General features: G+C 31.7%; 1 protein-coding gene across 3 annotated transcripts in view; it reads left to right on the top strand.

Moving 5' to 3' along the window:
- The first annotated feature begins 2152 nt into the window (after positions 1 to 2152).
- Positions 2153 to 27743, top strand: part of LOC148604984 (glutamate receptor 1-like) — a 47092-nt gene continuing 21501 nt past the window's right edge. The window contains exons 1-3 of one of the 3 annotated variants that reach the window (XM_088550813.1): positions 2153 to 2393; positions 2804 to 2987; positions 25134 to 25259. In XM_088550813.1, the coding sequence (XP_088406939.1) occupies positions 2906 to 2987; positions 25134 to 25259 (208 nt within the window). In that variant the 5' untranslated portion in view covers positions 2153 to 2393; positions 2804 to 2905. Of the gene's footprint in view, positions 2394 to 2509; positions 2988 to 10283; positions 10745 to 25133; positions 25260 to 27743 lie in introns of those variants that run through there. The other 2 variants (XM_088550814.1, XM_088550815.1) reach the window with 2 other exon arrangements.

The raw sequence follows: 27743 nt of genomic DNA, 5'->3' as shown, positions 1-27743 counted from the left end.
GAACTGATTGTTGGAATATTCACATCGTGTTTCTACTCGGAACATAATTTTTTTCCATTTCTTAATAACGCTTACCCTATCGGTGCACCTGGTCCAAGCTCCCAGTTTTTAGTGGAGTCCGAGTTGCTCATTTGCTTTTGTTACTTTGTATGTATGATTTTAGTTACTTTATGGTCTTTGTTGTGTATGTCTGTTTTCCATGTCTTTTCCCTGGATTGCATTCTTTTGATTACCGCTATAACCTTGGTTCCCTTGATTACTCTTAAAGAAATGAGACAGTTATATTCCGGCTATTGAGAGGACTTATTAAGCTTTTTTATATCCTATTGAAGAACAAAAATAATTTAAATGTCAACGATTACAAAATGACAGTAAAGGGATTTTCCTTGCAAATGTTGACTTTGATGTATATCAAAATATTGAATATAATAGTTTATACAAAGTACTGTCATTTTAGTGCAGCTCTGTCTAAAATCAGGCACACTTTAATGATCACTGATTCATGCATTTCTCAATCCCACACAGTTTTATCGGAAATTCTTCTGTAGGCCTCATTGAAACTATTCTGAAATACAAGCGCACATGAAGGTAGCCCTATGGAGATATTTGTTATTTATTAATATTATTTTTTATTATTGATTATGTCCTACTACAGATAAAGTACGGGAAAAAGTCCATCTATAATTTTTACAAAACAACCAGTCAAATAATATTTCAAGATATTTAGTAGATCTCATTTTTTTAAAATCCTTCTGTAGGATCCATAATAAAAAGATTCAAAATTAAAAGTACCAATAAAAGTTGTCGACTAGAGATGTTACCGGTTACAATTTGGTTATGTTCTACTGCAGAAGAAGTATGGAAAAATTCTCCCGCCAGAATTTCAACATTATAACCAGTCCAAAAACAATAGCTCACAATTTGTAGCAGATCGATCCAAGGACAGGAACATTAGAAAATTTGGTCTTAAGACCTAACAAGTGTTTTTAAACTGTGTAATTGATCACGTGGGATATAACCCTTGCCTGGGTTTTAGGCAGAACCATATATAATGAAAAATACGACAAAGCAAAGGAACAAACAAAACGTGTCAGTTAATTCCACAGTAAATACGTTTTGTTAAAAAAGCTCGTTATCAACCTGTTTTTGCATATAACATTAGTCCAGAAGTTACTTTGTCAAGTGTTTTGATAGCGTTCTTATAAAACTTATTAAAATGAAACCAATCATATTTTAAATTTTGACAATGTTCTAGAAGTAAAATAATGCAATGAAATGTTAGAAAGATTTGTAATTGGTTGAATTTCATATCGCTGTGACAAAAAATTATTGGTGGTATATAAGAAATAAAAGGCGTTTGCAAACCAACAAATCACAGTATTTCATTTTAAGCGCATGATCCGACCAGACTCTGCAACGCAAGCATTTTGCAAAACCAGAATAATACTCTGGAACACTTTTCATCTAAACTATTGATTTTAAATTAGTTCTGATACATGTATGCAAAGCTTTTTTTATCTTCTTTGCCAATAATTGCCATTCCAAACAATTGAGAACTTAAAAAGGCATATGACATTATTTAAGGTTACCTTTGTATAACATATCCTATAAAGTGCTGCGGGGGCGAAACATAACTTTAAGACTATTCTTTGAGAATTAAATAGCACACTAGATAAGAATCATGCAAACTGTAATTTATTGTTGGAAAGCATATATATTGTTATTTTGGATTTTTTGTTAAAAATGTTATGGTAAACAGAAATTATCATGTGGCTTTTCATGTAATCCTTGTTCTAAGGAGATAAACGTTATATAGTATAAAAGGTAGAACTCATATAGACCTATAAAGCAACTTACTTGCAAAAATCACATATTACAGAATTTGCATGACACTTACTAAGGCTTCTACTTAACATCCGATGACTAAGGGAAATAACAAGAATTTCTACTCTCTAACTAATATATTATTTCAATAATACACGATGAATATGTCATAGATAATGGCAATCAATCGTTGCATTATACATCTAACACGACAAAACTATAAATACACTTGAATATAAGTGACAACATTAAAATGATAATAACGAAATTCGATTTCAGATAGAGTTAAAACGTACAAACAACAATACAAGTCTACAAGTTTTTAAACTCATCAATTCGATAGACTGAGTCATCAATATCGCTGAAACAATGTTTTAATACCAACGTCAAGTGTAATTATATATTTTCTTCTTATGCTAAAGAAAGAGAAAAATAGATATCAGCTATTGAATATGCCGACAATTTAAAGTTTCTACTCAAAGAGAATTTCTATTATAGATCTATTGACGTCAAAAACCAACTCTCCTCAGCACCACAACTCAGATGACAACGGGACCACTACAAACAAGGTATTACGCAAATCATGCAATACAATATTTCATTAGCAGATAATGCAACAAAATGACTGATTCGTGTCTCAATTATAATCCTCTGAGGATATCTATTTCAGTCTATATTAGAAGGAAAAATGAGTTTTATTGGGAATAACTACCATCGCAGCAATCAACTACTGTCAAAGTTTTTAAACATTGATTAAATTGGGTTTCGTCCTAATTGCTTAATCCCAGGTTACTTAATGTATTTAAAAATATATTTTACGATTGGTCTTTCATTCTAATTCCTCAAATAAAGTTGATTATTATAATTTGAGCATTTAACAAGCCGACTTTATACCGGACTAATGTTATATCGACCAAGGATCGACCGTGTAACACGCCAGACTAAATTATTATCATCAAGCTTGTTTCACTGATTTCAGCGTGATAAAAACTTTGCAATTAAGAAATGAACATCCACGCGGCAAGGAATAAAAACAGTTAAAGTTGTGAATGACGAAATGTGATTGGTAATTACAACAAAGATGGAAGTCAAAGTATGTGTGTTAATCATAACTTTATGTCATTTTGTAACGACTGATAGTCAACAATTTAGATTAAATATAGGTAAGTAATATTTTTTATCTACGTTCAAGCGTTTGTTTCGTTTTATTCAATCTTTAACAATATTCAGCCTTATACGTTTTTGAAAATCTTAATAAATGACGGATTGTGTTGTTAATGTTGTTAAACACATTTTTAATGTTCGTTTTCTATCATAATATCATTGATATAAAATAACCTACAACTGTCCATACATTTCAAAAATACAGTAGTACACAAATATTTTTGTCGTATGCGAGTGTCACGTTCTTCAAAGTATTTCAAAATTACCGTACCATTGATTTCTCAAACATAAAAAAAAACGTTTTATTGAAAAATATCTTGAACGACTTGTTGATTTTCAAATAAGTTTACATTCTGATAGTAGAAATATGTATTTAGGAATATTTTAGAAGTTTTATTTACAAAGCGCAAGATTATCTCTAGTAAGAGCATAATCATAAAGAAATCCCCGGGGTGCTAATCTCTATATCATAATATTTTATTTGTCTGTTTTGAAAAGGAACGTGAAAATATGTGGTTTTCACATAAATATACAACAACAACTCATGAGTTCATCATATAATATTCGATTAAGAAAGGTATCTACCAAACATATATAAAGTATATCAGTACCAGATTGTCAGTCTGATTATTGTGTTTTGGCGATCCAATGGAAGAACTTTCAATGTATATGTTTAGATTTCGTGCTGTGTTTGTTTTTATTTGATAGGAAGTTTATATCAGTTTTAAAGGGAGATTATCAGGCATCAGTGTCATAAACATGTAATATTGTCTGGAATGATAATTTTAATCTTTATATGCATGTACAATGCAATACGGATTTGCACTTAATAACAGATGGCAATGAAAGGGATGTTTCTTTCTTTATTTTATTTTGTTTATATGGATTTTAAAAACTACTTCAAAAAGGAAATGATCTGGCTCATTGATCTTAACTCTTATTCATATTTTATCAGTGAGAATTTCTAAGTTTATTTATCAATGCTGTGAAGGCATGACATTGTAAAATTCCAAACGTCTTTCTGGTTAAATTACGTTGCAATGGAATTAAATGAGATTTAATTGATTTCCTAAACAAGGAAGGGAATCCAAAACTTAAAAAAAAATATCAAGTACAAGGGCTGGAATTATTTTGCAAAAATAAATTGTTATTCCAAAGTCAAACCAAAAATGTTTTTTCCGCGGCCTTAGTAAGAGAAAAAAGTTTTTTTTATAGTCCATTTGTTTTATATTTGTTTCATATTTGTTTCCAAGTAATGACTGTAATACATGTTAGTAATTTCATTGATATAAATATGAATTTAGTCAAAGAGTAATCAAGGGGGCCAAGGTTATACCGGTAATCAAAAGAATGCAATCCAGCGACAAAGACCAGACATGGAAAATAGACATACACAACGAAGAACATGAAGTAACTAAAATCAAACATACAAATTAACAAAAGCAAATTAGCAAATCAGACTCCACTAAAACATGGGAGCATGGACCAGGTGCTCCGGTAGGGTAAGCGTCCTTGAAAAGAACACAATATCTAATCAAATGGCTATACCATAATAGTTTATCATCAAACATACACATATTCATATTGATGTATATCTTGTTATACCTGTATTCATGCAACATAACATTTATTAATTTTGACTAGAATATATTTATTACACAAAAACTTTATCATATATCGGTCAGAGTGGCACTCAACATCAACTTATTATCAATAAGTTACATGTATGATATAACTTGTCAAAATATCAATATTCGAGTATATAATATGGATGCGTCTGGAGCCATTCTGGCAAATTAATTTTAGAGTAAAGATAAACTAATTGTATACGCTACGTCTGAAAATCGAGACGACGGACTGAAAATTCCTAAATAAGCCAATGGTTAGCATGCGTGGATGCATATGTTATAAGAATGTTTGTACATGTGTTGAAGTAAAACGCTTCAATTACAACATGTTTCATTATGATTTATGAGCACAGATATTTCAACAGAGCTTTTCTATACCATCTCAAGACATGTTCTTTCATACGATTTAATCTTTGTTTAAGTAATGCTTTTAAACACTGTCAGATGCACTATTAACTACGTTGGCACATTTTCTGTACAATCAACCAGTTTGAGTCTGAAATGTTACAGTGGGGTGGTTGCCTCTCTTCTCTGTCTTCCTTCTTGTGGTATGTCTTTGTCAGTTGGAAAATTTGTGAACGTTGCTCGTTTGTTCATAGAATTGTCTTCTTTCATATTTTTCATTTACATGATCAGTGCCTTATATATTTTCGATTGACTTTCCTTTCATACCGGATGTATCCCTCAACTTCTCTGTTTTGCCGGTAACATGTAGAAAAGAAAGATGGCACTTTTTGCTATACTGCTGACGATATTACACCCTAAAATCTTCATGTAAGTTAGCAGTAATTTCAATAGTGACCTTTTGTTGTATTTAGATAATACAAAAGTTATCTGTCATCATCAGAAACAAGTCTTGCCTAAAAAATTCAATGTTTGCATCACCTTTCATGTATGTTATCTTCATAGTTATCGTTAATGGTGTATATGCTTCAGATTTCGTGTGGTTTGTGTGTACTTCTGTTCTTCTTTCTAAACATGGTTGCTTTTAAATGGATTTCAATGCTTGATACTGTTTACTTTTTTCAGTGTAAGATTTTGTAAGAATAAGGTAAAAGTGCAAAAAATAGAAACATGCATTTCAATATCTCACCGATCCGACAATATAATTTCTCTCAAGTATGCTTCCTTATTTGCAAAGGCAGTTTTTCGATATCTGTATCACTGGATTTGCTGATTATCAGATGTTTCAATAGAATGTTAGAAAATCAGGTTTTTGAGAGAGTTATTTGACCTTGAAATTTTCATTTTAGTGCATTTTAATGTAATAATTACTCAATATACCAAAGTGATATGTAAAATTTGTACTTTTACCCTGATTCTGATGGTGCAAATAGTCAAATTTAACATTCACAATTTAGGGTTATTTCATACAATGTTTTACTCGCTGTTTTAATTCTCACAGGGACTGACACTAAAAAAACAAACACCCAGTGTAATTGCGCAGTCTTGTCTTTCAAGAATACCATGACATTTATATTTAACATGCTAATGAAATGTAAAGATAAACACAAGTAAGGTCAATGTGTCTTTGAACAATAAACAATGTACATCCAAGCTATTTTGAAAATATAGAATGCACATGAGTGTGTATATTCAAACGTTTCATGTTTTAAAGATTCGGGCACTAGCTTGAGTACGGAAATGTATAACTGTCACATTTTCATTAAAAGATGCACTTATTCCGGTCAAATTGTATGTACTGCTTAATAATGTTCAACGAATTAGCTGCGATTATTGAGAATATTTATGTAATTGGCTTTGAAAAAATCGTATCATGCTTTGAATTCAATTTTGGGCCAACCATATAAATTTGATAGTAAAGAATCTTTTAGGAAAATGTGCATATCTCTACTATTATTTGTATTAAATGTCCTATCAACCCTCGACCTTTATCAACCCACTAACAGGTGGACCTCGATGTTGAAATTGAAGTCTCAGATTGATACAACATGTGACGCAGATTGACATGATATGTTTAATTTTACCTATTGTTTCACTTTACTTCAAACGTGGGTAGGGGTGCCATTAAAAGGGGTATCTAAAGGTGTGATATTAGTTACGCGAAATAAGACTAGAATTGTTGTATAGGGTATGCAAAAATAGTTTAAATATAAAGGCTTTTAACAATCACTTTAATGCTAATATAAAACGTATATTTTTATCTAAATATATGATATATGTAAAAATTTAATCGTTTTATCTAATAGCCTACTGCCACTACTCGGTATAATTATTTATTTAAGACATCTATTCCCCTTTTGTTTTGTAGTTTGTCATGCTTAGTCTACATTATTTGGACTTGTGCCCTTTTTCTGTGTGTTGATAGATGTGTCTCCGAATGACCAATTTGTTTTAACATTGATACGACAAAATCCAGATAAAATACTTAAACTGTTAGACAGTAGCGACAAGTGGAAACGATTCTAGTACTAATGTATTCTCAGAAGAATGTCAAAAGATAGGACGTAAAGTTAATTTGTCCCATGGTACAAATATTATATTGATTTCCATTTGTTGACATCATTCATGAACATCATATGTACAAAAGTCAGACACGGGTCATATGGCCGACGTTTGATTACTGATCTGTTTGTCATTCATTAATCTCTCAAAGAAGATTTTTATTCTAAAAATGCTTGATTTGTAAAATTAAATGTTTTAGAGTCAAACATATATACTTAATGAAATTATGATTCCAGGTTTGATAAAGAAACACATGTTGTTCATTTAGTTGAATATTATTCTACAATTGATCGATTGACTGAAGTGTCTTCTCGATTTAAGTATTTTGGAAAATGTTTGCTGTAAAGGTGGATGCTCTGTGTTGCCAAATACTGTAAACTGGGAAATTTTCGTACAGTTTAAATTCGCGATCTTTCTCAAATTTATAGTATAATTTTCTGCGAAAAAATATCAACAAAAGTTTTATTTTCGGGTTACAAGCGCAAATAAAGCTACAGCGAAAATAGCACAGTTTACAGTTCAATATATCCTTCAAGACACACTAGCAGAAATGTTATGAAACGGGCATTCATTACAGGAATCTTAACTCTGAATCCATCGAAATACCATACAGCAGGTACTTTGTACGAGGTGCTTATTGTAGCGTATTTTTGAGGTCTGTATAGAAACGATAGAGTAAATTCCGCAAAACATTTACTCTGAGCTTAGGTACTTATAGGCTAACTTAGGATCTAAAGAAAAAAGGAAAAGAAAAAAGATGTTGACTATTGTAATCATTGTAGATCCTTAGTTGGCATACTGGTTTGCCTTGCAATCGTAAAAAAAATACATCCGCCAAAACAACCCTATATATAATATTGTTTTAAAAAAAAGAGTACGACTTTAAATTATGATTTATGAAATCTTATATTTTTGCCGAAGTCCTTTTTTCAATTTACGATTAATGAATAAAATCGACGATGTGTAAGTTGTGAAAGGTTATATTAGCGTTACAAATGTGGCATAAAGAGCGGTCACTGGAAAAGAACATTACCGAACAACGCAAAAAAATAACAAATATACAAAAAAACAAATAACAATAGTGAAATCTTTGTGTTACTTTATTTAAAGATGAATTTAACACCTAGACATTTATTTGTATTACATTGTAACTTGTCCTGGTGAAACAAAAATCAAAATAAATATTAATCCTGTGCATTTGACTTTTGAATGAACATATTCAGTATAAAGTAAAAGGTCCCAATGGTCTGTCGCAACAAAATGTTGTAATTGCAAACACACATATTAACAAAATCCCTTGATGTTTGCAACAATTTGATACTAAAACAACTATTATAGACTATATCGTGAAAATCCCATTATACTGGACACAATGGTCATTTACAACATCGATATTTACTTGTAAGATGTCCCTATGTGAGGTCTTTTGTAGGGATCAATTGATTATGATAAATTTGCTTTATATTGAAATTTTGAAACAATAATAAATAATAACTTAGAGAAGACTAAAGGAAAACAGAATAGCTGTTTTTTAGCTAAAAAAGGAAAAGAAAGAAAAAAAAACAACCCCAAGGAAAGAATTACGTTCAGAGAAAAATTTGGATGCAATTAGGAATTAAACTCATCATTATCAGGGGAACGAGGAAATGCGTCATAAAAGATCTCTTACCAAATTCTATTTTAGATATCAGTCCTTGGTTGAAAAGTACTCAGTTTCGTCAAAAACAATGATTAATGATTGTTTTCGTAAAATGTTCTTTGTGCTGATGTGACTGCTGATTTACGGATAATGACCACTGGTATAGTTACGCCGCAATGGAAGAGGAAGGTTTAACGCGCTGTAAAACCTAGATTTAACCCACCATTTCGTTTTAAGTGCCTGTACTAAGTCAAGAACATTGTGGAACCAGCTGCTCCGGTGGTGTAATATCTATTTTGCAAAATTTATTTTGGACCTGACTTCATTATAAATCGGATTAGTGTTCGGTAATTTTGTTGTTACCTTTATTTATACTATTGTAGCCTAGTTTGAAGCACAGAGGCAATATGTGCCATACAATTTATAATTGCCTAATAAATGTAAGCACTAGTGAAAGTCGATACTTAAAGACCTATGGAGATATCCCACGCACTTTGATTATGCATTATACTTCGCAATCAAATTTGATAAAATGATTGATATACTGAATGTCCTCCAGTATTATACAGTTACAAAACATAAAAAAGACAAAATGATAATCACCTGTATTCAAATTATGCAATATCTATTTACCTAACTTCATAATCACCAAACCTATAATTTTATATTTGAAAGAAATTTTTTGACCAAACATATGATATTTGAAAAGCATATGAAAAATCTTATGGAAATACGACGCCGTGTAAGGTAGCATTGAAACTTTAATTGATCAGCTACCATTTCCGATAATTGAGCTGCTTTGTTTCATTAGGAAATTATCCACAAGAGATGATATCAAACATTGACTAATTAAACGTCAAGATAATTTCAAATCCCAAGATTCTGCTAGCTGATTAGAATATTTCATTTATTAAATGCATGTAGAAGCAAATACCGTTGGTCTTATTTCTTTAATCTTTAAATTTAGTGTTTAAATTTACAATACACAAAAGATTTATTTCAAAGACACAATAACGAATAAGATTAAAGAGTAATCAAGGGAACCAAGGTTATAGCGGTAATCAAAAGAATGCAATCCAGGGACAAAGACCAGACATGGAAAACAGACATACATAACAAAGAACATAAAGTAACTAAAACTATACATACAAAGTAACAAAAGCAAATGAGCAACTCGGACTCCACTAAAGACTGGGAGCATGGACCAGGCGCACCGGTAGGGTGAGCGTCCTCTTCTTTTCTAGAAAAACCTGCTCATAAAAAGTCAAGTCCGGAGTAGACAAACGAGGAAAGGTAAAATATGACCAGTTGAATAAATCAGTTTTCATGGTGCAGATGGATACACCACAACGATCCACGAGTTCATGATGACGACTATAAAACTTCTGTAGTGATGAATTCAATCTTGTAGCAAAATAACCCTGTTCCATAAGCCTATTTAATAGAGTTCTAGCGCGATACAAAACGTCTGCGTAGTTTCGGCAAGCTCTGGCATAACGTATAAAATCTGTCGTTTACGCGTAGCAATTAACCAAACATATATTAAAATATTGCAGGATTCGTTTGCTGTACACGTGTTTCACGGAGACACCTTTCATCAGTAGTGTTAGAACAAAATAGATTCGAAAGTCGAAATCTCAAAATTTTAGATGTACACATGTACAAGGAATACTAGTACTGAAATAGACATCGACTGTCAACCTCGTGTAATGGTTATCTTAAACAGGATTTATTATTTTCATTAGAAAGATTTGTACAGTGATCAAACACATTTCTTGGAAGTAATAGATCATATCTTATTACCGAAAACAGCGGTAATAAACATAAAACGTCATTTGTTATCGTTGATATCTTTAGATTTGACCTAGCTGATGTATGGTGCACAGGAACTTGTTTTAATTGAATACACGACGTAGGCATTTTATTCGTTAAAGTGTTTTAAAGATGAACGAATCAGTGGCGAATCAAGGATAATAGGTTTGGATGTGTAAGGAGGAGCGGGTCCTCGCAATAAGAATAAAAGGTAATGTGATGAGTACTACTCATCTCCAAAATGTCTTAAACTTAATGTACAAAATGTGTGATAAGTTGGTTTTTTTCGCATTTGAAAGACGGTCAATCTTGAAAAACCCCAAAACTAGCCTTTACCTTTAAATTGTATACTGTATTTCTAAACCCCTGATTTTGAATATACAATATGAAATTATGACACGTAAAAAATATATAATGTAATATTGTTTGATATAAGTTGCAATATTTCATGTTTCCAAACCCTGTTACATATAAAAAATGCACGTCTTATCAATACTTAATATGAAAATAATTCCGGCTGATAATTCTTACCTTGCTGTTTGAATTATTCACGTGTAACTGAAAGTTGGGTGTCTACCATTGAATAATACGTACACAATTATGCAATATCACATTTATAGAATAAGTTTGACTTTTATGTAAATAATAAGATAGAAATAGAACAGGTGTTAGTTGCAGCTGTTAGTACAATTAGTAACATTTAAAAAAAAGCCGAAACAAGGCTAACATCGTAAATTCAGTTTACTATATACGTGTTTAAAAACAAAATGGAGGTAGTACTGAAGTCAAAACAGAAATATTACAGTAAATCCGATATGGCAAACTTGAAATGTTCTTTCAAAGCGCCCAAAACCTACGTTTTTCTGTGAATCGGCGATTTCACAGTCAGTTTCAAAAAATAGTGTCTTTTTGAAAATTGCCCATATTTTAGTAACGGATAGAGCCTGACATATAAAAAATACCTAGCAGTATGGACAATTAAAAAAACGAAGATTGATCGATAAATTTCATGACTGTAAACCATATGACATGAACATTATTTGTACTTGTTAATATTTAAGATTGAAAAGTAAAAATATTCGTGTTGTTTTGTTTTCAAAGAAGGTCTTTCTAGAAACAAAACTTCAACGTCAAGAAGTGACATCGAATCAATAACAACGGTTTTTTATTTATAACTTCAATTAATTTCACATAAAATGAGACGCCACGGCAGACAGGAAGCTATATTTTTGTCAGTATTTGATTTCACTTAGAGTAATTAAGTTTAGTCCAGTCATACAACTTTCGTTATCAAAATTTTTTTCTCTCCAGTCATTTGCTCATTATTTTGTCTGTGGAATATTGTATATCTGTCGCGCTCAGATCCTTTTTTCAATTAAATAATACTTGATACTGGACAACAAAGCAAAAAAAAAATCCACTTATAAGATCGAAAGTTTTGCTCTATACTTTTTTTGTAAAATTTGTAATTACGAAAACACTTATTATTTTACGTGTTATGTTCTGTAAGGATATATGTTTTAAAATATATATAACTATACATATAATATACAATGTCCTAACTCTTCGAAAAAGAAAATGAATATTCTTTCCGTAAAATCTAAACAACACCTTCTAGGTTTCATGACCAAGGGCCAAGTATCCCCTGGTGTCAGTTTCAGAAAAAGTCGTACGTGTAAAATGGATCGTAAGTTACAATGCTATTTTCTGTTATGACGTCATTACATACGATCAACTTTACACGTACGACTTTTCGTTAAATCGACGCCAGGATTCTGGTGTATCAAATGCGTCAAAACTATGCATTTTGTATATGAAAAAAAAAAACATTAGCCAAAGACCTCTTCATGATGATATATTTGATTATAAATCTGAGATGCCAAACATTAGTAGAATCAGATTATGGTCTTGCAACATAGAGATACTATTGGGAAGACATATTTCTATCCCAATCAATAATAGAAATTGCATTTCATGCGACTAAGATTGAATTGAGTTATATGAACATTCTTTTTCGAATGCGACAATTACATTTAAAAAACATTTACAAAGTTGTTTAAAATTGATAAATTGATATTGTTTTCACTTACATATGTATAAGTAATTTTTTATAGTAAAAAATGTAAAGGTATAGAATCTTTTTTCTCTAATTTTGCTTCAATTTACATATCGCTTGACCGGTGTGGACAAAAAATGTTCTCATCACTAGTGACTTTTTTGTTCTCAGAGTTCGATTGGCTTAGACATCGATTGTTCTGGACTCCATCTTGAATCGCCTCGATTGCCATTGTAGTTATATTTCAGTTAAATGAGATAAGTTTGGTGTTTTCTTACCTTAAATAAGAATTATGAAGGGACTCGGGTAGATTTAAAGTGATAAAACCTTTGAAATCGTCTGGTTTCTTTTGTTTGGAATGTTTGCGTTTGTGTGACGTCAACTTATTTCCTACGAATCGGAATCATAACCTTTCGCGCGCTTATTATTTTAGGTTATTTTGACGTTTTTAGGAGAATTAGAGAAACAGAATCTACACTCAAAGCTTGTTGATTATGAATTTCTCACATCTCGTGAAATAAACTTTATAGTTTGAATAGCTCAGCAAGCCTCGCGATCAAAACTATAAAATTTATTTCACTGATGTGAGAAATACCATAACCAACTCGTTGTCGTTGTAGTTTATCATAAACTGTTTTGCTATTGCATTCTCTTATTCAACTTTATGCTTGTTATAACATGTGTCATTAAGAGTATTAATTGTGTTTGTGTACGAGTTCGAGTCCCGCGGAGGAACGACCAAAAGTTTGCATCGCAAATTTGACAGTTCTAACATCGTTGGGAAATTTTCAGACCTTTCTATACGTTTACATATCTTCCCTGTATCAATTTGATCCGATGGAGCAGTGTAGTGAATAGAGTCGTCACATTCTGAGACGTTTGTAAAATATTGATTTGTTGTGACATGCATCATTAATTTGATCCTCTATCCTACATAATAATAACATCTAAATGAACTGTCCCGTACTACCATACATCGTGTACTAAGTTACAGCCCTAGATTAATCCTACGAGGAGGAATGACCCGGCCAGCGAAAGCTATATTTTTATATAGCCTAGCTGGCCGAGTGGTCTAGGGCGCTGGACTTTGTGCAGGCGGTGTTGCCATAGATGTCACAGGGGTACGAGTTTGAGTCCCCCGGAGCAAACGACCAAAAATTTTATCGCAAATTTGACAGTTCTAACATCGTTGGGAATTTTTCAGACCTTTCTATATATATATATATATATATATATATTCTCTATTTGTGTATTGTCTATAATACTGTGTTGTGTTTTTCGTTTGTACAAAATGTAAACAAATCCGTGATTGCTCCTTCGATTGTCCGTGTAAGCATCTATAACTATATATATTTAAAAAAAGTTTTTTTCGGCTATAGTTATAGTTCAATTATATATTTGGTGACTCAACCGCCGTCCAATTAATTTTAAACCGCTAGAATGTTTAAAATGTTTAGGTGACACCATTATATTGCTTTCAAAGACCGGTCCAAAACAAAATTATGCTATCATTTTATTTTTCAAAAGGAAATTTGTTACAATCTCATGCAAAGGAGACTAAAAATATCAATTCAAATTTAGGAAAAAAACCGCAATTTCCTTGTACTTTAACCAATCTAGCTAGTTAAAATGAGTGAAATATTAAAGGATTTGCTTCTCTCACGGTTATAATTAACCTTTACTTTTGTGATTCTTTAAAAATTAAGTGTTAGTCATGAAAAGCGCAATGCTTTAATAATTAACAGATAATTATGGAAAACCCAATCAACAATATATGAAGAACCCCAAAATAAATAGAACAAGCTTTAATTAAACACAATTCATATGCATTAATGCATTTAGTAGGAGTGTGCAGAGGCATAAATGAATGTTATACTCTCTATAACGCTTTATATTCAAGTACCATTCTGTTTAAGGATCAGGCATATAGTTTTTACCTCAAATATATACAATACATTGAGGAAAAATTCGAAAAGCTATTCAAAATAATCTTGACTTTTGGCTGCTTACAATTTTTCCACCATTTTTTCGGCTCCTGCGTATGGAGTGTTCATATCACAACTCATACGTTATGCTAGAGCTTGCCGAAACTACACAGACTTTTTGTATCGCGCTAGAACTCTAACAAATAGATTTCTGGAACAGGGTTATGTTGCTACAAGATTGAAGTCATCACGACAGAAGTTTTATGGTCGTCATCATGAACTCGTGGATCGTTATGGTGTATCCATCTGCACCATGAAAACTGATTTATTCAACGGGTCATAGTTTTCCTTTCCTCGTTTGTCTACCCCAGACTTGACTTTTTTTGAGCAACTTGGCGGGTGTTTCTAGAAAAGCAGAGGACGCTTACCCTACCGGTGCACCTGGTCCATGCTCCCAGTTTTAGTGGAGTCCGAGTTGCTCATGTACTTTTGTTACTTTGTATGTATGATCTTAGTTACTTTATGTTCTTTGTTGTGTATGTCTGTTTTCCATGTCTGGTCTTTGACCCTGGATTACATTCTTTTGATTACCGCTATAACCTTGGTTCCCTTGATTACTCTTAATATTGCATTTCAACGTAACTTAACGAATGAATATTTTACCCTACCGGTGCATCTGGTCCATGCTCTCAGTTTTTAGTGGAGTCTTAGTTGCTCCTTTACTTTTGTTACTTTGTATTTATTATTTTTGTTACTTTATATTCTTTGTTGTGTTTGTCTGTTTTCGCTAGAATCTTGGTTTTCTTGATTACTCTGTAGAGGCAAACTTTACACACACCTGTTTTTACTATTTCTGGACGTTATGGAGTGAAAATACTTGGATAATGCAATAAAACATCTGCCTTTCTTCTTTAATGCGCCAGACCTTATATACATTTTACTTGATTCTTAACAAGAAAAGTACTTAAAACTTGCATTCGTAACCCTAATTTAAGTTTTATAAGTATACATGTTTCCGAACAGAGGAATTTCAGTATGTATGTCAACCATATATTTTTTAAAGATATTTCTTTGTATAAAAAGTACACAATGATTGCAAAAATGTCCTTATTGTATAAAAAAAAACAGCGAACTCATTTTCAGAGCAGAATTTCCAACCTCATCTAGGTTGTGTTACATATATCATTTTTTTTTTGCTAAGATTAATACATGTATGTATTTGCTTTTGTTTTTTATTGTTGCACCATTTTATGCGTATCTACCTAGATTAAATATGTTTTCTTCATTTTTTTAATGAAATAAATTTGTAATGATTAATTGGGTCTGTACATTTAATAACATTTTGACAAACGTGATGGGTTTGACTTTTCGATAGTACACTCCCCTTTCAGTGGGAGTTTAAAATGTTTTACAATTGTACAGTTTGCATTTATTAGTATAGCGAGGATACTATCAAAATTGCTTTTAAAACTGGAGTTTGTTTCATCTTAATGAATAGCATCAAGAATGAAGAAAATTTGGCTTGATATTAAAGCGTTTAATTATATTTTCCGGAAAATTTGCACCACCTCTTCGCAGTATAGAAACAGCTTAAATGTTGCCTATCTTTAAGAAATGTTGCACTTTATCATGATGAACAAATTACTTATTCATGAGTAAGTATGGACTGTATTTTGGTAGGTCCCGGATTTGAATCAAGGCGGTGTCATATGAAAGATATTTGTTGTCTCTGCTTTGTCATCAAGCGTGTAATATATGGAAAAGAATGACGATTTGTTGTCTCCGAACGTTACAGTATAGCAATGGACTTAATGTCGTGAGCTAGTTCAAAGCTCAAACCCTTTCGACCTGAAATGAATTAAATATCCGACAAAAGACAAAAGCTACAATCAATAAATCGATTAATCCATCTGTACTTTTAAATTACTAGATTTTCTGATTTGTTCACGGTTAATTGTTTTTATGAAATGAGACCGTGGATTCAAAAAGTACTTAAAGTGCAAATATTTGTTTTCATTTTTTGATTGCTTTATTGAGTAATTTAGTACTAGAAATGTTCTACTTTGTAACCTTTATGATATAATACTCCCTTTTGTTCATCACAATGTGTTTTTGGTCAATAGAACAAATCATATATTTTTGTAATTGGAATAAAATACTAATTGTCAGTTCCGTGAACTGAAAATAATTATGCGCTCATCACATGTATGTAACTCATCATCATCTCTTAGTTATATGTAAATAAAAGTCGTTGCACGAATCATGCAAATTCTGTAATATGTTAAGAATGTAGACCTAGGGTAAGGGACATAACTCTTTAAATAAGTGATATGTTTATATCATAATAAATTTCACCTTTTTCAGCCTTTTAAGCTTTCCTTTTGAAACAGAATGAAATCAGTTCAAGTTACTTTGATGCTTACATGAGATTGTTGTAAAATGGTTAAAACAAACGTTCCAATGATTTGTTAGAGTCGTGTCCCATACCCTAGGTCTACCTCCTCGAATATACAACCAAAATTACAAAGAAGGACATGCATATATCTGGAATATATTAAAAATGGTGTTATAAATATTTAATAATTCTGAATAACACCTTTGATGAAATTCTAGCTCAGTAAAAATTTAAAACTTAAAAGCATACTTTGCAACAAAGAGAACACAGATTGTTTGTGTATTTGTAAATGAAGTAATTGGAGTCCAAGTTTAAGCTTGGTAGAGCATGAGTATACAGCCACGACGATTTAATGTCTATGCATTTGCATTTTAACGATCCGATTTCATTTAGAAATAAGACACCGAATTGTATTATTCATAACTTACAAATTGTTACTTTTATTATTACATGTTCCATTATTTTGCGTTTTATTCAATTAAAGAACAAAAAAAAAAAAACAAAAAACAAAATTTAAAATCAAGTATATCTAAAATGCTGTTGATTTTGTCATGAAAATTAGCCACGTTAGAATTTCATATAATCGCTTAAGCTTTGTTTCTATTGAATCGTTTTAAATGTCAAAAACAAAAGTTTTAGCGCAAATTTTCTTATTTGATATTAGCATCTGCAAATATCAAATCAGCCGAAAACTTTTGAATTACCTTTTTATAAAATGAAATCTTCTGGGAGTAATTTGTGGGAGCTTCTATATTGGAATGCATTCCATTTTAATTCTAATACTGCTGTTAACAATTTCAACAGAAATTCTTGAATGATTGCTTTTGTCTTTTTTTTTTTAATTTTTAATATTTTCAGTCATTATTCAATCGATCATGTTACTATCAGTAATGACTCTAAATGCCTCTGTTGCACGGTGAATATGTTAATAACCTTGAATACCTTGAATATACCTTTAATGTATTTGGTTGTATCGTTTTAAGTCAATGTAACTTGCAGGTCTTCTCAGTTTCAGTGTACTTGTTGTGTTGTATTTGAACTATATGATATGTAGTCTTTCAAGACTTACTGAATATGTAGGTAAATTATTCATGAAGTATTCTAATGAAAATGCCATATCATAATTGCTTGAAATTTATTGTTCGAATTCAAGTGAAGTCTTGTGTATTTTTTAAAAGTACACCTTTATAATGCCACATGTATAAACACCTTACTATTTAGTGATGAATGATTTAAACACCGGAATTATTTTCAATTGCTACTAAAGCATATTCTCCGACTGGACAAAGCTAAAAAAATCAAGATGTTAATGAAAAATCGTGAAAAATTTTCGACTAACATCAGTGAAAACTTTGGGTTTCATTTCACTCTTCTGCTTGAACGTAACTCTTTGGTTAAGTTATGCTCTTATTGTATCTGATTTAGTCAACGTACAAATCATTAGAATAAGAGAGTTTGTTAAACCCATTTTTAATTACGATTCGATGATTGATTACGCCGAAAATATTGTATAAATGATATAAAATTGAACTTTAATCATGACGTCACAATATATTTTATTTTATGATCGACTTACCGCTTACATTATTTTTTGTGAAATCAACCCAGGAATAGCATTATACATAACATTTGCAATTATTCTTAGTGTGGAAGGAACATCGGTTAGCTAGATCCTTAAATCTCAGTTTGCGCTTTATAGATGACGTCTTATCGTTAAAGAACCCTAGTTTCATAAATCACATCTACCCCATAGAACTTAGGTAAATGATACAACAAACACCGTAAAGTCAGCCTCATATCATGACTTACACTAAGAGATCGGTGGTAAAGGAAAACTATTGACCAAACTATACGACCAACGTGATGACTTCATTCAGAATTGTCAACTTTCCTTTCATCTGTGGAAACATCACTTCAGCACCTGCGTATGGTGTTTTCATATTACAACACATACGTTATACCAGAGCTTGCCGTAATTACCTTTAGTATCGCACTAGACTTCTTACAATTAAGCATCTGGAACAGGGTTATGCTGCTACAAGATTGAAGTCATCACCACAGAAGTTTTATGGTCGTCATCGCGAACTCGTGGACTGTTACTTTGTATCCATCTGTACCACGAACACTGAATGTCATAGTTTTCCTTTCCTATTTCGTCTACCCTGGACTTGCCTTTTTCCGACGCAGTCAGTATAGGTCGCTTTTTACCCTTTGACCTTAAAGACGCCCTTCCATGGAAACGCAAGTCACCTGATCGCAATTCTGTTTCCCGATTGGCGTTCGAAAAAAATGTATCGAAAATTGAAATTGCGTGCCATGTGTTATTTCCTTAATGAAATTGCGTCGGCTATCTTTTTTTTAAGATAGTATTTGTTTAAAACAGTGGAAGCTTACCGTACCGATGCACCTTGTTCATGCTTCCAATTTTAGCGGAGTCCGAGTTGATTATACTTTTGCTACTTTGTATGCATTATTTTGATTATTTTATATTATTTCTGTGTGTGCCTGTTTCTCATGTCTTGTCGTCGTCCCTTGATTATCTAGAACCTAGAATCTTGGTTCCCTTGATTACTCTTGAACATATAATGCCGACAATAAAGGAATAAAGCAGAAGGTGCCGTTTTACGGCAATATGTCTTGCTATAATTGCTGTGTTTGTTCATGATATGTACATGGAATTTACACTGTTTTGTAAAAAAACTGTCTTTGTCGAGGTCGTTAAAAGTGAAGAACATATTAAAAAAAAACATCAAAAAAGCCATATGCTAATTGGATCGGAATTATACTGACATAATGCCCGGATATGATATTATTGACTGCGTTAGAACGAAAATGGTTGTACATTATTAATGTACAGGTTTTGTTAATGTATCGTAAAACATTAAATTGGTTTACGATCCAGTATACTGTTTCGCTCGATTTAGGCTAGAAACCACTAATTCCACTTCTCATAGGCTTCTATGCTAATTTCACAATATTCAATGGCTTCTCTGGACTTTACCTTAACTTTAACTTACATATCAGCATGATTCTACATATGTCAGCTCACAATCCTCAGAATGGCATGTGGGGTTAGCAGACTTGCAGTGCAGTACTGGTCACTGGAAGTGAAGGGTCTATAAATAGAATGGGAAATCCCAGTGTTTTCACAAGATAGGGGTATATTTAGAAATCATTATGGAGATTAGGCTTTACATCACAAGAAGCAAAATGCACCTATAAAATGTACAGAAATGTTTTTCCTTTCAGAAACTGTATATTTTTTTTTACATAAGATGAGAACTTTTTTCACAGGACTATGAGGAACAGGGGTAATTTCTGCGTAGGACTATTTTTGCGTACGTTCCAAATGCTCATTGGTTGAATTGGTGGTCTGTAACCTTTACATATCTACATATATCGTATTTCATGGAATAAATTGCTGTTGGGTCTGTAGTATATGTGTTTTTGTTTAGTATCTACTCGATTTATTACATTTATGTAAAACAAATACAATCTTATGCTACATATATTGATATCTGGTAACCAATAAAAGAAAACAGCAATGTCTCTTCTAACATTTTCACCAGAACTGTCTAGCATGTTCTAGGATCTGCATTTAAAGAAGAATTGATATATTTTAACTCGTGGAAGGAAGAATGTTTCTAACTGACTATGAGTTTAAACACACTGGTTACAACTATTTGAAACGAAACGCGTCTTTTGCTTAGAAGCTTTCAATTGGTTCAGATTTGTTTCCTATTTGAGTAAGGTTCAGCGATGGACGACTTTGCAACGTTATGAGTCAATTTAGAAAAGAGCTCAGTCATAAGACACATATATAGATTGTGATGAATAAAGATATCACAAAAGTCCAATGAGATTTGATAACTACTCTTCTATAGATGTAGTCGGAATCAATGTCCTGAACAAATAACTATCACTGGTCCTATAATGTTGTTCACGTTGATTAACAGATAAAACAGCTTGATGTCACAAAGTATGTTTCCTAACAATTATTACCATATCGTTAGCTCATCAATATCGTTCAGTCTCTCATAAACCGCTACAACAAAGTTATCAAAGTTGTTTAGATACAAGCGATGAGTTTCATCGTTGACGTATGAGAAACAACGCATTGAAATGATAAACGTGAATAGCTATATTCTTTATACAAAATGTAAAGATACTTTTTTCAGATTTGATTTTAAAATTCGCGCTGTAAGGTTTTTTTTTTTTTCTTTTTCTTTTTTTTTGTATGTACTTATTTATTTTTTTCGTATAGTGTCGTTGTGGTGTTTCCGGCTTCGTATTGTTATTATTGTATTATCATCAATACTTAATAAAAAAATGTCTTTTATAATTGTATATAATTATTCATTTGCATTAGCGATATTACTGGATGATTGTGAACCCTCGAATGCGGAAGATCTCGCTGTTTTCTGTGAGCAAGTCATTCTGCAGTCTTTCCAAGTCATTCTCATACATGTAGTATAAAAGAGGGGCAGTTGCTTTATTCGGAGTCAGAATAATATATAAAAGCAGAAGGATATGGTTTCCCAAGGGTTGTTGATTCTATGAGCCAGCACATTAAAATGCCGGCTCATCTTGTCAGACTAGTTCAAAACAGTCTGTCATAGGAAGTTGAAGGCTACAATCAATTTATTGATAAAGAGTGTGCATATCTTATGTATTTCTCTTACTTTTCATACATATTTCTTCATTCCTTTTGTTTGAAGTTTTTGAATGGTGACTAGAATTAGAACGATTTCCTCATGATTTGTTCCCTATATATTAGTTGAAAGTATATTTCTGCAATGTAATAATTAATGCTTGTATATTTGCTAAAAGGGATAAAAATCGAAACATATATCAGAAAGGAATCATTAAGAAAATTGTTTTGTAGTCCATTTTATTAAATGCTTTATTGTTAAATATATAACTATTTTAATAGAAAAAAAACTACTCACTACTAACGTATGATTAATGAGTTTTGAGGACTTTTAGGCTTAATTTGTCATAAAGTTATTTGTGTGTGTTCCTAGCAGGAATGAATAAATTTATAAACAACACGAATTAATAATACATTTTAATTCCTCTCTTCTTTCTGAAAAGTCAATGGTATTACTTTTGTTTGTTCTTTTTTCTTCAGTCTTATTAGATTAATTTCACACATGGTCTGATCCAAAAGAAGGAATCGTTTAACCAGATCCTTTGACCTCTGTTTCCCCCATGTATATGACATTTTGTCTTCGAGCAATCCTAGATTTGGGATTAGGGGATATCATTCATCGCATCTTCCACAAAGAACATGAAGTCGGCCTCATATCGACTTAAACTAAAAGAAAAGGAAGACTTTTGACCGAACTATACTACACACGTGGTGATTTCTCTTTCCGTAAAGTCAACTTTTCTGCAGCAATATTCCGTTAGCACATGCGTATGGAGTTTTGATATCCTGAAACATACTATAATCACTAATCTAAAAGAGTAAGGCAGAAGTTATTAATGTTTTAATTAAGTGCGTGGAGCAGTTTCTTTTGTTTTTTGTTTTTTTTTGTTTTTTTTTGTGTTTTGTTTTTGTTTTTTGTTTTGCAAAGAAACATGATTGTGTGTGCCTATTTTTCCTGTCTAGTCTTTATCCTTGGAATATATTCTTTTGATTTCCCCTCCAATCTTAATTTCTCTTTGAAAAAACAGTTTTGAAATATCATATACTAGTTACCGGATATTTTTAAGGAAATAATATATCAAAGTATGGAGAGATTGCCAAAATTGAAATCGTGTACTATATTTTCCGTATATCTATACCTTAATTACCCACAGATTACTTTTTTTTTCAAATTCCACTAGATTATGCAAAAACAAAACATACTATACTTTTTGACACCACATCGACAGAATTTCGTTGCGGAAAAAACTTCTGCCTTATTCTTTTAGATTAGTGATTATAGAAAGTTTCAGGACTTTTTTAAAATGACACTTTCAGAGCATTTCAGTTACCACAGTAAATATAAAACCTTTTTACGTTATAATATAACTAAACTTTAAGATGCAAGTGATGAAATCCATCAATAGGACATTCACAGACCTAAATAGGGTTAAATCAGATTATTTTGCAGAAAACGATTGACAGTTATTGAAGGCGTGATTTCCGATGGCGTTTCTATCACCAAACATCAGTCTCATTGCTGATACAATTTACGTTGATGTAATTAGATTTTACTGCCTTTCTTATGATGCTGTAAAATCGGGTTTTTATTTCTAATGAAAATCAATGTCGTTGCATGCATAGACACTTCAACGGCTGGTACTTTATGGTGAATTTACACATTGATAATTTGTTGTAAAACTGTCGAATTAGTTTTTTCGTCCCATTGTTAAAATAAAACTTTCCCAAGGTGTTTCCTAAAATGAAAAGAAGATTGATTAATGTTCATGAATAATCTGATATAAAATAGCTAACTTTTCTAATGAATAGCAATTACAAAGTCTGTTAATTTCTGTGTTTGATATTTTTGTCTAATTGATAACTTTGCATATTTTCAAAGAAATGTACATAAAAAAGAAAGAAAAACAGACAAATACCAACAAGTATAGGATTTGTGACTCTCGTTCTAGTTTCATTTTCCTTTACTGAATTTTCGATGTAAAATGCATTGAAATCCGACGACCGATCTGCATTTTATTATTTACTTCCAGGTGCTCAAAACGCTGGAATACAATGCAAAATCTTCTCTTTTATGCTTTGCATAAGATTTTTATGATTTTTTTTAAACTGGATATTGTGTAATTTTTAATCAGTATTTTTATACAAAAAAATTTTAAATTTTGATACTGAACTAAACGCTCTGTTCATGGCCAATCTCCATGCATTTGAATGGTAGACTAAGACCAGATCTCGTGAAACAACGGAGTCACGTGACAAGACCTACATACCCTACAGGTGTGAACTATTCAAATGTTTGTTTTAGGTTTAAAGTCTTCTTTAAACATTACATTTGTGTAACTGCATATGACACTACTTGGGCATGTTTTATATATTTCACCATTAGTGTCCTTTACAAACAAAAGTGTTGAAGCAGACGATATCAGAAATACGGTTGATAAGAAATATTTCATAAATCAGATATTATATCAGATAAGGAAATTCAGCGTCTAATGCTGTAAAGTAATTGAACATTTCAAGGAAATATCTGTCAACATGTTTCAACTACAATGGGATTAATAAGTTTCTTTTCAATTAAAGCTCACAATTCCACTCTAAATTGACATTTGAAAAGGTTTAGTAATGATTAGTGTTTTGTATAATATTCATCTGGTTATACATTCAAATAGCAGTTAATTGAAATGGCGGGAAATGTTATATGAATATTTAGAAAATATGTTTTCTTTAGCTTGGCCAAATACAGAGTGATTGTGTATATTGCTTTCACTTTGTCAACAACATTAATGACATACATGGAACAAGAAGAAGCCTGTAAAATCTCAAAAATTTACAAAATTGCTTCATGCTGTGTATGAGAAGTTATTCGTATTAGCTCCTGCATGCAATTATTTTCAACATAATTATATTTCTTTTTCAAACGTTCTTTACAAATCATCATAATATTCAGTTGTTTTTTTTTTAGTTTTTGCAACAAATATTATCATAGAATAAAATATATTAAAAGTTAAAGATGTGACTAAAGTAAGCTTGCAAACTAGATAGTTCAATGATATGTTGCTATAGGGTGTGTAAGTCTCGTCATGTGACCCCGTGATTTCACGAGAATGGGCCCTAGTCTACAATTCAAAAGCATGGAGGTAAGTCATTTAGAGAGCGTTGAGTTCAGTTTTAAGGGCAAAACATCTTTTTGTGTAAAAATATCGATAAAAATGACAAATATTTATCTCTACATGATAAAGGTATTTAGAAAAAAAAACATAAAATAGAAGATTTTGCATTGTTATACAGCGTTTCGAGTACCCGGAAGTAAACAATTAAATGCAGACAGGTTTTCGGTTTTCAATACGTTTTACGTCGAAAATTCTGGTAAACAAAAGAAAACCAGAACGAGACTTACATACCCTATTTATAACTTGACGTAAGAAAGAAGAATAAAGATGTGTACAAATGTCCTGTTTCGTTCAAAGCTATAAAACGTGTGTCATACTGTATATATATATAACGAGCATTTATTAATAACGTTGAACTTGTAATATGGAGTTGGATTTGACCTTATCCACATTTTCTTTATTTCAGGCGTCGTTCCATCTTGGAAGAGGACGTTCAACAATGTTTTGCAGTATTATCCAATCACAGTTCCCCATACCAAAACATACCTTTCCGTCCGGAATTACAAATCACAGTACGATAAAATGATAAAAAGTAAGTATTAATCTTGCTTTAAAGATCAATTTACATTCTACTCATTATTAATCTGTACGAATGGCCAGAATTTGGGCTAATAAGCTCTGATCTAACTCGTATGGCTTGAGTTATTAATTGCACACGTGCGTTTACTCGTCTGTATGGTTTGGAATACGTAAAGTATCAATGCAATGAGAACATTCATGTATTTGTACTTTCATTCATGTACATTCTTAAGGAGATATACATAGGGTAAGGGACACAACTCTTACAAATCATCGGAACGTTTGTATTCAGCATTTTTTATCAATCTAATGTAAGCATCAAAGTAACTTGGACTGATTTCATTCTGTTGTAAATGAAAGCTTAATAGACTTTGGTGAAATTGACTGTGATACAAACATATCACTGATTTCAAGAGTCATGGCCCTTACCCTAGGTCTTGCTCCTTAAATAAATGTCAAAACAACTTCAGTGATTTCAAAGTAATTATGTGTTAACAAGTAGTTCGAAATTTGTCCTTAAAAAACCAAAAACGCGATTATTACCAACTAATAGGTTATCCATTTAGTTCAATACAAAACTATAAAGCGTATATTGACTTTCAGATAAATTGATATTTCAGCATTGTAATGATTATGTAATATAATAGCACTATTAGTCATCTATAAAATTACGAACACTTAGTTACTTAGTTTTATTCTTAAAAAAAAAGCCCACTTTCATGTCCAATATTTGTGTCTTTTTTCATTTATAGAATGTCAAAAGATATAAACGTTAAGAATAGGACGTACAGATTTTCGGAATCAAACATGTTCATCAATGATTGGAACTAGAGAGTCAATAATTATAAAATTAAAAGGAAATGACAATTTCTAAAAACGTCCTTTAATTAACATCCGTAAAAATTATTCAAAAATATCATTCAATTTACAATATCATTCATTGCAACAAATGCTAAAAGATAAAACTATTTGCAAAATAGTATAAAGTGGAGTATGTTGTTGAGTTGGAAGGCCAGGAGCATATACGTCACGTGTATGGAAATTAGGCTATGAATAATGCCTAAAATATCAAATTTGTTCTAATAACATAAAAACTGTTCATAACATAGTAAAATATATAAAGGAATAATAATATTTTGAGGCATTAGTTAATTATAATGACGCCATACTGGTGCCACAATTACACGTCGTTAAACAAACTGCTGAGAAATGTAAATTTGTTGGTTTTTTGGACATATGTACATCTAGAAAACTATGTCCACCTCACGAAAATAATATGTTTTCACATATGATAAACCATATAATGAATGTATAAATTCACTAAATAGTTTTTTATTGGGTGTGGACACCATTTTCTTGCCAAAAAATGCCCGGTAGGTGACCAAAAGGTATAAAATTTGACAGAATATCTGAATTTAAGTAATTACATGCAATTGTGCTGTTCTTTTAGTCTGTGTTCTGTCGTTCAACTCTTTTTGACAATTTTCAGTATGTTAGGCCATGGACAGCCTTTATCCCCTGACCCCCTTTATTAGTGTACTTTCCGTCAATAAGATGAGGTCATATTACTAGTGATTTGTTATTCCATTCAACTTTCCGTATCAACAATTTATTCAACGGCTACGTTTGTTTGTTTGTTTGTTGGGGTTTAACGTCCGAGCAGCAATATTTCAGCTATATTCAGACGATGAACATGAAATAGATGACAACATGAACACGGTGCACCACTATGGTTTGCGCTCACTTTGTAAAACATCTGCTCCCCTCCATACAGGGGCAGCAATAAATGAAACGCCAAAAGTCATTCTGATTAAAAAAACAAGAGATGCATATTGTGTAAACTAAAAAAAAAAACAAAACAAAACAAGAGATGCATGAACTAAAAAAAAAAAAAAAAACAAGAGATGCACATTGTGTGAACTTTTCATCGTATTAGAACCAGTCATTAAAGGACAGTCGCAGATTAGTCACAGTACTCGTAATTGATGTCATAAAGCATTTTTAGGACGCGTTAATAAGTTGGGACCGTCACGCGACTTTTATCCCTGTATGATACATTTGATAATTGAATAAAACTTTAAAAAATATTGTGGGCATGAAGCATAAGACAATCGCAGAACATCTTTTACATGTATAAACAAAAATCGACACAAATAAAAGTCGGGCCTTAAAATGGTCATTAATACGGGGACCAACTCTCCCTCCCCCCGTATAAAATGGATACATGAACAGGAAGAAACAGGGCCAAATTTCTTGTGGACAAAATAAAAATACCCAGCGTCGCATTCAGAGCAAACGATAGATTTCCTGACAACCGGAATAGGTTTAAGAAATGCCGCAAAATATTGTCACGGAATTGACTTCAAAGTGAAAGTAGCTTTTATATGAAATTAAAATTAAAATATACAGTTCATACACAAAGAAAAAATCAATAGGGATTATATTTAAAGTTTCCAGATCCGGTAAGCTGAATATTTTTTTGTTTTAACCGGAGACC

Source organism: Perna viridis, chromosome 10 (assembly GCF_037379345.1).
Source record: "Perna viridis isolate PV_CMFRI_1.1 ecotype Kerala chromosome 10, ASM3737934v1, whole genome shotgun sequence".
In the NCBI taxonomy this organism is placed as follows: domain Eukaryota; kingdom Metazoa; phylum Mollusca; class Bivalvia; order Mytilida; family Mytilidae; genus Perna; species Perna viridis.
Note: the sequence above shows the minus strand (reverse complement) of the source record. Positions and strands in the feature narration are given on the sequence as shown.